Source organism: Podarcis cretensis (genome assembly GCF_951804945.1).
Source record: "Podarcis cretensis genome assembly, chromosome: 2".
Lineage (NCBI taxonomy): Eukaryota > Metazoa > Chordata > Lepidosauria > Squamata > Lacertidae > Podarcis > Podarcis cretensis.
In genome coordinates, this window is record NC_137171.1 from 34,335,385 (window position 1) to 34,347,873 (window position 12,489).

Below are 12,489 nucleotides of genomic sequence, written 5' to 3' on the forward strand. Positions count from 1 at the left end.
AAAGAGACAGCTGGATCAGGCCAGCGGCCCATTGTAGTACATCAACCTATTCTCACAGTGGCCAAGCACAGTCCTACCTATATTTAATCAAAAATCTCAACTGTTCTCTAAGTTCTGCGAGACTTGCTGTTCTGTTGAGAGCCGTAAGCGGGAAATACCTTCAGTGTCCAAGAAGAAAGCTAGGTAAAAAGTTATATCACATTTGGTGTGGCATCCAGAGGTGATGCCAGGATCTGGAGCATCTAACCCAGGTTCATGAGTTTTCAAAGCAAAGCCGTTGATCCAGTACAATCCCTAACATACACCCCCCCCAACCACTTATCCTCCAGTGCTTTGGAGAGCATTAAGGAGGGTGGATTTACAGAAGCAAGCAAGTGACATAATATTACTGGGGAGGCTCAGATGTCTTGTCTGCCTGTCAAACAGAAAATGGTGCAGTGCAGATCTTTTGCCAAAGGGGCCCAGCAGAAATCTGGAGCCAGCTCTGAGTACCCCTGTGTAATCAAGGACTTGGAAGAGTTGGAGCTCCATTTACTGAGACGGATTCTGCACCCTGACATTGAGTTTGGACTTGATTTGCTTGAGGCAACACACACACACACACACACGTATTCCATTTTATAAAAGCAAAAATAACCCAATAAGACTCCTGACTGGTACCTTGTGCATGAAATTCCATTGTTGTTACTTTATGTGGGCTGCTGGCATAAAGGATCCATGGCTGTGGGTAAAAAGACAAAATAGAGGAACTATAGGAGTCTAGGAATCCGATGTGCACAGAATGTGATTGCATTTTTTTCCCCCCAAAACAGGAGGCTTGGTCTTGTTTGCAGTCCTCTCGCTGGTAATGGATGCTTTTAAGACTGGATATTATTCCAGCTACTATAAGTGCCTGTCACCCATCAGAATAATGTTTCCAGTGGTACAGGGTGTGTTTGTGATCACTCAGGTGAGTTGGACTCTTCTTTTGGGCACATAGGAGATGGTCTATGGTGGGGGGAAGCCAGCCTGGGACTCTCCAGATGTTGTTGGACCCCAAATCCCATCAGCTCCAGCCAGCATGGCTAAGGCTTAGGGAAGATGGGAGTTCAGATCTTGCTGTGACTGATTCACTGAACCCAGCACATGCAGCAACCTTAGCTGAGATGAGGAAGCAAAAGGAATGGGTGGTGGCAAGTTCTTTAGCCTCGTTAGCTGTGCTTGTGTTTACTGGAGACTGTTTTTAGTTAGGATCTTGTCTGCTAGGAGGAGAGTGGATAAAATTATGCCACTGTTTCCTTTCTTGTGTGGCCTCACAGCTGCCTGGTTAATATACTTGGAGAGCCTCTTGTCTATCTTTTGGATTACTTTTAGACCTGGAAAGGTTAACATTCCTGTAGAAAACATTCTAATGGGCGCAGGAGAATCTGTCACTAATTAGATCCAGGACACTTCCAAACTATGGGGGGTTTTTTTGGGGGGGAGGGGAGATCTGAGTGTGTTCTGCAACATGTCACAGATTCAGCAATTGTGCATTAGTGGTGGATTTATACTTGGCTGTCCACGCAGCATCTTGCTTCATTAGTTTAACACTCTTCTACAGGAATGATGTATAGAAACAGCTGGGTGGGAAATGAATCCTACAGCCATTTTATATTGGAAGGGCAAGGATATTAGTAAGACTAGCCATGCCTTTAAGGCCCCAAAGTGATCCCTGGGAGTTGGCGAGTTTGCATCGCTTAGAAGTGGAAGGAATATTTCCTCTATAAGCTGGGTGAAGGGACAGAAGTTACTAAATAGGATAAGAAGAGTAAATGTGACATCAAATTTCTTTGCTCTCTCTTTTTGCCTCTTCCATTCATTCCCTGCACTTCATTCCCTACCTACTTTGGAATGTCATTTTAAATATATATACTTCTTCCCTGTTCTAGACTGTCTTCCTCTGGATGTCTGCCCAAGACTGCATCCACAAGCATCTGAATCTTACCAGGTAAATATCCAGGCCACCTAACTGAGTCTGTCCATGCTGCTTTGTCATTTTATTAAGCCTCAGCCTAGGCTGGCTGAACAGAGGGCCGAATCCCAACATGCTAGCCATAACATCATCATCAGTCATGAAAGACAAGGAGGGGATCTGCAACAAAATGCAGGGTCCTGTTCCGTCTTAAAGGGCTCTTTGAAAAGGCCAGCCCAAGACATGTTGCTGCTTGAGGTAGAACAGCAAATGATATCATCCTCTCGAGACCAGCCAAGTTATTCTGGGAACTGCGTCAGAAAACCCCACAAGTATCTCTCCCCCTCCCTGGCAGTAAATATACAATCATAAAAGGTAAAGGTAAAGGTACCCCTGCCCGTACGGGCCAGTCTTGACAGACTCTGGGGTTGTGCGCCCATCTCACTTAAGAGGCCAGGGGCCAGCGCTGTCCGGAGACACTTCCGGGTCACGTGGCCAGCGTGACATCGCTGCTCTGGCCAGAGCCAGAGCCAGAGCCAGAGCCGCACACGGAAACGCCGTTTACCTTCCCGCTGGTAAGCGGTCCCTATTTATCTACTTGCACCCGGAGGTGCTTTCGAACTGCTAGGTTGGCAGGCGCTGGGACCGAGCAGCGGGAGCGCACCCCGCCGCAGGGATTCGAACCGCCGACCTTTCGATCGGCAAGCCCTAGGCGCTGAGGCTTTAACCCACAGCGCCACCTGCGTCCAACTTGCTGCCTTCTCATGAATCCCAGAATTGTTGTCTGAAGTGGTTGTCTTGCTCTACCTAATGGTGGGTGTCCTCTGCAAGTTCCTGCTCCAGAGGATAAGTTACAAGTAGGTAGCCATGCTGGTCTGCCGTAGTCGAAACAAAACAAAACAAAATAAAATAAAATAATTCCTTCCAGTAGCACCTTAGAGACCAACTAAGAAGTGTGCATACACACGAAAGCTCATACCAATAACAAACTCAGTTGGTCTCTAAGGTGCTGCTGGAAGGAATTTTTTTATTTTGTTCCAGAGGATAACTACATGATGGAAGACCGCTTCTCTCTGCCTGTTGCTGTTGTTGGTCTTAGCCCTCCTGGTGGAAATAGCTAACAGCAACAACAGCAGCTTAGAATTTTTATATTGAGCTTTTTCTCAGTGCTCCAAAATCCCACCTCTTGCATTTATTGTCATGGTGTATAATCCTGTAATGAACAGAGTTTAACTCCATGGTTCCATGCTTTCTCTTCCTACAGATGTGGCTTGATGCTCACGTTGACCACCAACCTAGCAGTGTGGATGGCAGCTGTAACAGATGAGTCAGTTCATAAGGCTGAATCAAAGAACCCAGTTGCAAATGTTACACACAGAATGGGTAAGTGGCTCAAGCAAGGTGATCCATTTAGAATAACTGAGATTAAAACTCACAAGGCTTGCTCACTCACACATTACACTGAACTCGGGTACAAGCTGTCTCTGCACATGTACAAGTGGTTGCATGAGGCAATGTATACTTTTAGATTTGCACAACTCGTTGTACATGGACTGCATACCTGGTTGAATGTTAATATGTGAATAATTCTACAGATGTTCAGCTCAGCTCCTTATGTACACAGATTATACACTTGTCGAATGTTCATGTGTGGACATGCCTACAGTGCAGTGAGCAGCAGTTTCATAGTGGATCGTTTTACAATTTTCTTTTACTTTTGCTTATATTAAAGAGCAGTTTACCCAAAAGCAGACTTCAGTGGAAACTTCCATGGAGTAAGGTTGAAATTAGGGTCCCCACTTCTTAACCAGCCCATATCTGCCCTATCTCCTGAACATTCCAAGGCCAGGAAAAATTAGTTGGGTAGTGGTGGTGTTTCTTTGTTTTGTGAAGTGCTACATAGATTATTCAAATCCCTGCGAGGGGGTGAGCTCCCGTTGCTCGGTCCCTGCTCCTGCCAACCTAGCAGTTCGAAAGCACGTCAAAGTGCAAGTAGATAAATAGGTACCGCTCCGGCGGGAAGGTAAACGGCGTTTCTGTGCGATGCTCTGGTTCGCCAGAAGCAGCTTAGTCATGCTGGCCACATGACCCGGAAGCTGTACGCCGGCTCCCTCGGCCAATAAAGCGATATGAGCACTGCAACCCCAGAGTCGGTCACAACTGGATCTAATGGTCAGGGGTCCCTTTACCTTTACCTTTACATAGATTATTGTCCCCCTTCTGCACCACAACTCACAAACTAAAAGATTCTTCCTGGGAAGACATCAGGAACAGGCCTCGGCCTCACATGCTCCCATCCCTTCCCTGGTCTTCCTACTCCATTCTGGAAAGTATGAGGAGTGAATCACCAACAAAGGAGGCCTGCTGTTATTTGAACAAGAAATCTCCCCAGCCACCAAGAAAATAAACTGTTTCTAAAAGGGTAGTCGGCCATTCAGTCTCTCATTTAGCTCCTGTAAGAAGGGGTTAGGAGGGAGAGCATGGGCTTGTGTGAGTGAACCTAAGGGCCTCTCTCAGTCTCCCTCTCTGAGGATGATAACATCCAAAGAAACCCAAAATAATCACACACACACACACACACACACACACTCCTGCCCCTTCCCCTACCTCTTAGCCTAACTAGTTTCAGAGTTGTTGGGAGAGGGGACATCTGTGTTTATCATTTTGACCACCACAGAGGAAAAGCAAGATATAAATGCAATGCACAAAGCACCTGTAGAGTTTTGAGAGGGCTTGAAGAATCATGGAGATGGCTCTGAAGTGGCAGCTCTCATTTCAATCCCATTACAACAAAATTCATAGATATTGCAATCTTTGGCTCGTTTCTTCTCAGAGTCCTATTTTGTTTGAAGTAGCCCCTAACAAGCTTGTTTTCTCTTTGTTGCAGCTCTGTTAATGATGAGGGCGGCCTCACAAACAGAAAACTGTGCCTGCAAAAGCCAACTCTGCAAGATCTTCCAGAATGGCTATTACTGGTTGTACCCCTTCAATATCGAGTACAGCCTCTTCGCTTCCGCCATGGTCTACGTCATGTGGAAGAACGTTGGCCGCCTCATTGACCCCCATGACAACCATATCCACCAGCTGAAGTTCAAGCTTTTCAGAAGGACTTATTTTTTGGGCACCATCGTGGGGTTCTTGGTCCTTGTGACGGGCATAGCGGTCCTGATTGTGTATGAGATTCAGGTAAATTCAAAAGAAGACTCTAAGAGGACCGACCAGGTGCTCACTATGTATTATGGCTTCAACATCGTTTGCCTGAGCCTGATGTCCGCCATCTGCATCGCAGGCTCCATCGTTTATAGATTTGACAAGAGGGACATGGACCATCACAAGAACCCAACCAGAACTTTAGATGTAGCGTTATTGATGGGTGCAGCCTTGGGGCAATATGCCATTTCCTATTACTCTATTGTGGCCACAGTGGCCAGTTCACCAAGGGACACTATAAATGCCCTCAACTTGAGCTATTCCCTGCTGATGCTTGCTCAACCCACTTTCCAAAACATTTTCATCATTGAAGGCCTGCACCGGCAACCCCCAGAAGAGGAAGACAAAGTTGACCCTCAGCAGAAGGATATCTATGGGCTCACTTTTGTCAATATGAATGCAGTATCGCTCCGTGTCCCTGAGAGTTTGAGTGCTCTGCCGCCCAGCGCACTGCCAGGGTTAGCCATTCAGACTTCTGAAGCGAGGCGGTCCCTTAAGGCCTCCAAGAAAATGAACTGGAGAAGAAGATTCTTAAAGGAGATTTCAGTGTTCCTGCTCTTGGGGAATGCCATTGTAAGTAAATCAGCTAATTAATTTGGAAAATTTCTTATTCCTTAGGGGGGAAATACATAGCAGCAAAGCATGCAAGGAACTCCTGCTCTGAGGCAAGGGGGGAATGTAGATGTACATCTTGAGTATTTCCTTTTATAACCAGTTGCAGTCATGTTAATTACACCAACACATTTTCACGTGTGACAAAAGATGCAGCTGTAGGGTGTGTAGTGGAGTCTCTGATAGAACTAGGTGTTAACAAGAGACATGGGACTCTAGTAACAGTGTGCTTTCTCTCTCTCTCTCTCTCTCTGCTAACAAAACGTACCGTATTTTTCCATGTATAAGACTAGGGTTTTCCCCTACAAAATAATGTCAAAAATTAGGGGGCATCTTCTATACGGGGCCATCTCCCCCATTTTCTTAAATCTGAGGCCCCCCCCCCAAATACATCTTATACATGGAGGCATCTTATAGAAGGAAAAATATGGCATATTACACTGTATTTTTTTTTTCTATACAGGGCTCACCCACACTTCCTTCTTTGCCATGCTTTCTAGGCTAAAGTCCAGACTTTCCAGATCCAGAATTTCCAAGCTGTTTTACCTCCTTCCACTGCTTTCCCCTGGAAAACCGGCATTTTTCTGCTGAATCCAAGCAAATCTTTGCTCCGATTCAGTGGTAAAACCCGGGTCTCCCCGGGCAAACAGTAGGACCAAAACAAGTGCTCAGACGTGGGCCTGGAAATCCTGGATCTGTGCCTACAGTAGAAAACACAGCACAAAAGGAAGTGTGGACGAGCCCACAGAGTGGGAGAAACGCATGGCATGACGGCATCATCTCCTGTGCTGTTATTTTTAAAAACTATTGAGAAGTGAGCTCCATGTCTCTTGAAAAGCCTAGTTTCCGCCCTTTATAGCTTGCTGATATAAAACTATGTAATACAGAGGGTGGGATGTGGATGGTGCACAGAGCCTAGGACTTGCCGATCGGAAGGTCGGTGGTTCGAATCCCCGCGACGGGGTGAGCTCCCATTGCTTGGTCCCTGCTCCTGCCAACCTAGCAGTTCAAAAGCACATCAAAGTGCAAGTAGATAAATAGGTACCGCTCCGGCGTTTCTGTGTGCTGCTCTGGTTCACCAGAAGCAGCTTAGTCATGCTGGCCACATGACCCAGAAGCTGTACGCCGGCTCCCTCAGCCAATAAAGCGAGATGAGTGCCGCAACCCCAGAGTCGGTCACTACTGGACCTAATGGTCAGGGGTCCCTTTACCTTTAATACAGAGGGTGCTTACAGATTCCTAATGTTCTTGTGTGGTTTTTTTTCTTTCTTTCCCCAAACAGCTCTGGGTCATGCCAGCATTTGGAGCCCGGCCACAGTTTGACAACAAAACAGAGCTCGCATTCTACGGTTATCCCATGTGGGCTGCCATTGTGGACATCTGCCTGCCATTTGGCATCTTCTACAGAATGCATGCAGTGGCCAGCCTACTGGAAGTCTACATCATGTCTTAATCGGAACAATGAAGAGTTTCTTATAAGGACCTACGTTATCATGCCCCTCCCAGGACTGGATGATGCACTTAATTGGGGGGGGGGGGAGGTTGAGTTTCACTTTGATGTCAGACCCTGGTGATTAGTGGGCTGGCAATAGCCCACAGATACCCTAGGGATTTTGTTTGTTTCTTTGTTTTCCCATGTGTGTTTTGTCGTTCTATTTAAGTGCCTCCTTTTCTTCATCCTACTAAGGGTTGTTCATCTTTGATTACTTTTCTCCCCCCACCAAAACCACAAAATGCTGACACGGACTGTTTGTAGCCTGAGGCTAATTCCTGGTCACTTTAAGGCCTGTTCAGTCAACCAGTCTAGGGAAGGTCAGTTTGAAAGAAGAATCAAGTGAATGTTAAAGCCAGTTAAACACTCCGCAGTCGTCTGGATGCCTTTGTAGGTTCCTGTTGTCCCCCCTCCACGGAGACTAAATCCAGCGGTTATTAACGGCCTTGGGGAGTATGACCCTGTTGGAACTCACACAATAAGTATAAGGCTGAAGTCCCAGAGGTTTCAGTGAAACTTACTTGCTGTCCTGAATCAGGGCCTGCAGCGTGCCAGAGTGTAGGGTTGTGCTTTCAAAAGGGTATTGAGATATGTTAGTTTTTAAAGGTAGCTTAATAATTTTTTTAACGAGTCTATTTTTATATGAAAAAATATTTATTGATTTTCATTCTGATAGCACACACACAAACATATATGAGTGAATAGGGGCATTGAGGCAATCACCATTGAACTCAATACAATGGCAATGGGGTGTTCGTTGTTACCCTTGCTTGGCCTTCAAAGTCGACTGAAAATTATTGGGTGAGGTGTCTGCAAATGTGTCCTACATACGGTGGGATTTGATGGCTTTTCCACCATCATCAGCTTTTAGTCCAGCCTTCCAAACCTAGAGGCCTCTGGATTTATTTTATTTTTTACTACTATTCCCATCACCCCTTGCCATTGTCTAGTCTGGATGGGGCTGGTGGGAATTGTAGTCCAAGACATCTGGAGTGCATCGGGTTTCGGAAGGCTGTTTAAATCCAATGCAAAGCTTTGGAAAGCCTAACCTGCTCAAGATGCTCTTCCATATTGGCTAGGGCCATCATATATGTTACAAATCCTTCATACAGGGAATATGTTACAAATCCTTCATACAGGGAATATTCTTTCAATGGAAAGTCTTGAGGCTCATTCAGTTAGAATATCCCTGCTCTTTTTCGGTTGTTATTCAAGCATCCCCGCCCCCATGAATTTTGAATGACTGTCAACATGTAAGCAGCCCAGATAGACACTTGTCGTTAAAATTTAGCCCGTCTAAATCTATGCCATGGTTTAGTGACGTTCTTCCACTGGAATCCACAGCTGCAACATTAAGATGGAGAGTAGAGGTGATGGTTCCGTCAGCTGATTCCATTCCCCCCAAATGTTTGTAGATCCAGATTTACTAGGTACACACCTACATGCACTGCCAGGATTTTAAAAAACCATGAAACTGTATTCACAATGGAAAGAAATGTCTTTTGCTGCTTAAAACATGGAGGGCGGGTGTTGAAAAATCTAAAATGTACAAATAAATGAAAATCATGTTTGATTTGGGTGAGTTTATTTTCTTTTGATATGCCTTAAGGATCAATGCAGAGGGAGAAGGTTAGGTTGGGGTTTGAGCTGATTTACTGTGTCAGATACCAAAAGTCATTTAGAAGTTTGGAGTCTACATTTCCATGGATACAGTTGGGGGAAAGAAACATTTTTGTGCAGTAGTAAAAATATTTTAGCTAGAATCCTAAGAGTCAGCATAAGTTAATAGAAGGAAGGTTCCCACTGTAGGGATTTACATGCCCACCAAAACCTCTCTTAGGTTTCAGATAAGGGGCTATGTGGGGCTGTGTTCACATTCCCGTTTAATGTGCACTCACTTTGTTTGGAGTGCTGGGATTTTAATCCATGTTCACACTACATTACCCATCATGCATATGGATCCTGTACTTTATTATGAGAGCCCGTTGTTTAATGCATTGTTTCTCAAACCAGTTTCACACTGATTGGAACCATTAAGCCACTCCTAATTCGCCTTTAGTCAAGGTGTGAACAGTCTTGCACAGGTTAAAGGCATCCCGTCCTATCAAGGGGGAAGCACTTTAAGGTGCTAATGTGAACACACCCTAGGATAGGGCATTGAGGCTGCTGAGAAGAAATCACCAAAACAGCTTCACAGCCCCTCAGAAATCCATGCCCAGGGCCATGGTCCCTTTGCCCTGTCCCATGCTACACCCCTGGCCCCTGCAGACATACATAGCCATGGGCAGTGTGAACCATAGTTCATTATCTAAATCTTGGTTATATTGTCAAATATACAATGAAACCCGATTTTGTTTTCTGAAGTTAACCCCTGCTTCCCTCAAGGATCTGTAAAGAGACAACCGAGTTGCATTTGGCTGGCATGCAGGAGAGAGCATTCTGTAGAGTTTCACCTAGATTTTGGAATTTCCTTCTGAGGGAGGCCTGCTTAGCCTCATGCATAGCAGCCCTCTCCCAGCTTGTGAAGATTGGTCTCTTTCACCTCCTGAATTCTACCTGCCCAGTTACTGTTTAATTTTTATTGGCTGTCTTCCTTTTATCTCTGAAGTCTTTTTTAAAATCACACATTTTTACAAACATCAATTGTTTACCTCATAGTGAGAGTTTCAACGGAAAGATGGGGAGTAAGATTTTAGAAAAAGAACTAAGCAGAAGGTTTTTAAAGGACACAGTTAAGCACACTGTTTGCTGATGGTCCTTACATGCCATTTTGTTTGCAGGAGGCCCTAGCGCAGTGTTCGCCAACCTGGTGCCTTCCAGATGTTTTTGACAAAAAAAAAACCCTACTAGCACCAGCGAGAGCAGTCAATTCTAGTCCAAAACCTCCAGAAAGGGACATCAGGTTTGCAGAGGCTGCGCTAGTGTGTAGCTGCTGGTAGTGTTCTGTGTACATTTCAGGGCTGTTCTCGGCCTATAAATTTTTCAAGATCCAACATGATTAATAGACAGGCCATTTCCCTTTGCCCTGCCATGAATTTTACCTAAGAAGAGCATCTCAAATAGTTCCTTTGTGGCACACTGCTATCCACAGGGACACTTGGGTGGTATTATTTCAGAAGCATTCACAACACCTTTTCATTTGGGCTAACATGTCGCATTTGGGCTTTGCAAGTTGTGAGATATTTAGTGGTGCCATCAGCAGTTAATTTAATGCCCACCCGTTGGTATGAAGCTGCAACCAAGGTGTATTCATTCCTGCCTCAGTTTATGGGCAAATGAGTGGGGGCCTAGGAGCTGGCAGGGGAGCAGCTCATGTCTACACAAACACAAATACAGTGGTACCTCGGGTTACATACACTTCAGGTTACAGACGCTTCAGGTTACAGACTCCGCTAACCCAGAAATAGTACCTTGGGTTAAGAACTTTACCTCAGGATGAGAACAGAAATCGCGTGGTGGCAGCGGGAGGCCCCATTAGCTAAAGTGGTACCCCAGGTTAAGAACAGTTTCAGGTTAAGAACAGACCTCCAGAACGAATTAAGTTCTTAACACGAGGTACCACTCTACATTTATGCTTACAGAAAGGCCCCACACGACCAGCTCTACCATTAGACAACATGAGGTGGCCCTCGGGTCCCTAATTTTGGATTGCCACAAAAAGCCAACAAATTGTAAGAAGTTTAACTGCATTGTTATATGTATACTGCCTGAGAGAGGTACGTTTGAACTTTTTTGCCTCTGATGCCAAAATAACTTAGCCAGTCTTGGGTACCTAACTTTTGGGGTCGGTGTGGGGAGTGACATTTGTTGTTCTGCTTCAGGCCAGCCCTGCAGAAAAGTTGCCATGTTGTAAATGCAGCAGATGTGTTAAGCGGCCTCATTAGTCGTTGGTGACTGAACCAAGGCCAACACAAAAGCCAAGACTTTTCACTGTCTAATTACTTAACAATGGCTCTAATCTTGCTAATGGGCAGTGATAAGAAAGCTCTCATACTTTAGCTGCTCATGATGTGTCAGCGTTGTTAGACAACACAAGAACTGCACAAGCTGTCTTCCCCAAGTTCTTCACTCTGAGAGGGTGCAGCATGTGTGCGTTTGCTTTATGTTTCAGTCGCAGAAGAAGATGCAGCAGCCTCAGGGGTCTTGCAGTTACAATTGCCCAGCAAACAGGTGCAAGAAGGCCAGCGTGCTTGGGAAAACGAGAGGCAAATGCTCACCACTGCGCTGTGTGCCACCCTTAGCAATATGACCATGTTTGGGGGGGGGGTTCTCAAAGATGTCGCCGATTTCTGCTACCTAACAGCGTCTGCCAGGACTTACCTTTGAACGAGGCTTGAACCAGGCAGCTCCTGGGCTGGAGTCTCTTTGGTCCCCAACGTGGCTTTTGAAACCATTTTTTAAAACAATGTTGCTATCAAATAAAGGCAATATTAACAGAATTACAAAGGAGAGCATAAGCGGTAGTGTCGTAATATGGCAAAATCCAGTCAAACTAAAACTGCTAAAACATGGGTGAGGAATCTCAGACCCAAGGACCATATGTAGCCCTCAAACCCTCCCATTCCCAAGTCACACCCCTCTCTGGTGCTGTCCTGTATCCTCCTCAAATGCAATAATAATAATACTAATAACAACAAACAACAACAACAATAGTATTTGTATCCCGCCCATCTGTCCAGGTTGCCCCAGTCACTCTGGGAGGCTTCCAACACATACAAAAAATAAAAATAAAACATTAAACCCTAAAAAGTTTCCCTATATGGGGCAGTCTTCAGATGTCTTCTAAATGTTATATAGTTACTCATCTCGTCATCTGATGGAAGGGCATTCCACAGGGAGGGTGCCACTACCCAGAAGGCCCTCTGCCTGCTTCTCTGTAGCTTCCCCCTGCTCATGCTAAAACTTGGTTAAACAAAACGACTTTCACTTGTGCTTAAAGAGAATAAACACAAACATAAATGTATTTAGGGACCTAACTGGATAACCATCACTGACAAAGCTCCGCCCCTGGTCACCACTCAAATCACCTCCAAAGCTGGAGACTATTGATTCTAAGAACTGGGGGGGGGGGGGGGGGAGTTTTCTGCAAACAGACAAAAACCCACCACAGAAAAGGTGATTTCATTGACAAAACATCATTGGGGCATTTATCTGTGGGTGAGAGCAGCTTGAAGCGATGCATACTGGAGTGTCCTATGCGTATTATATTCTGTAATATGATAGCATCTATGCAACCCGCTTG

General features: G+C 45.3%; 2 protein-coding genes across 2 annotated transcripts in view; one reads left to right on the forward strand and one right to left on the reverse strand.

Annotated features, from left to right (window-relative positions):
• Positions 1 to 7,718, forward strand: part of OTOP2 (otopetrin 2) — a 42,070-nt gene extending 34,352 nt beyond the window's left edge. Inside the window, exons 4-8 of the mRNA XM_079967416.1 lie at positions 813 to 949; positions 1,911 to 1,969; positions 3,198 to 3,316; positions 4,821 to 5,716; positions 7,038 to 7,718. Of these exons, the coding sequence (XP_079823542.1) occupies positions 813 to 949; positions 1,911 to 1,969; positions 3,198 to 3,316; positions 4,821 to 5,716; positions 7,038 to 7,208 (1,382 nt within the window). The 3' untranslated portion in view covers positions 7,209 to 7,718. The remainder of the gene's footprint in view (positions 1 to 812; positions 950 to 1,910; positions 1,970 to 3,197; positions 3,317 to 4,820; positions 5,717 to 7,037) is intronic.
• Positions 1 to 11,762, reverse strand: part of USH1G (USH1 protein network component sans) — a 31,187-nt gene extending 19,425 nt beyond the window's left edge. The window contains exons 1-3 of the mRNA XM_079967439.1: positions 11,568 to 11,762; positions 4,647 to 4,770; positions 661 to 721 (exon numbers count right to left, since the gene is read on the reverse strand). The gene's annotated coding sequence lies outside the window, so the exon portion shown is untranslated. The remainder of the gene's footprint in view (positions 1 to 660; positions 722 to 4,646; positions 4,771 to 11,567) is intronic.
• Positions 11,763 to 12,489: the final 727 nt, after the last annotated feature.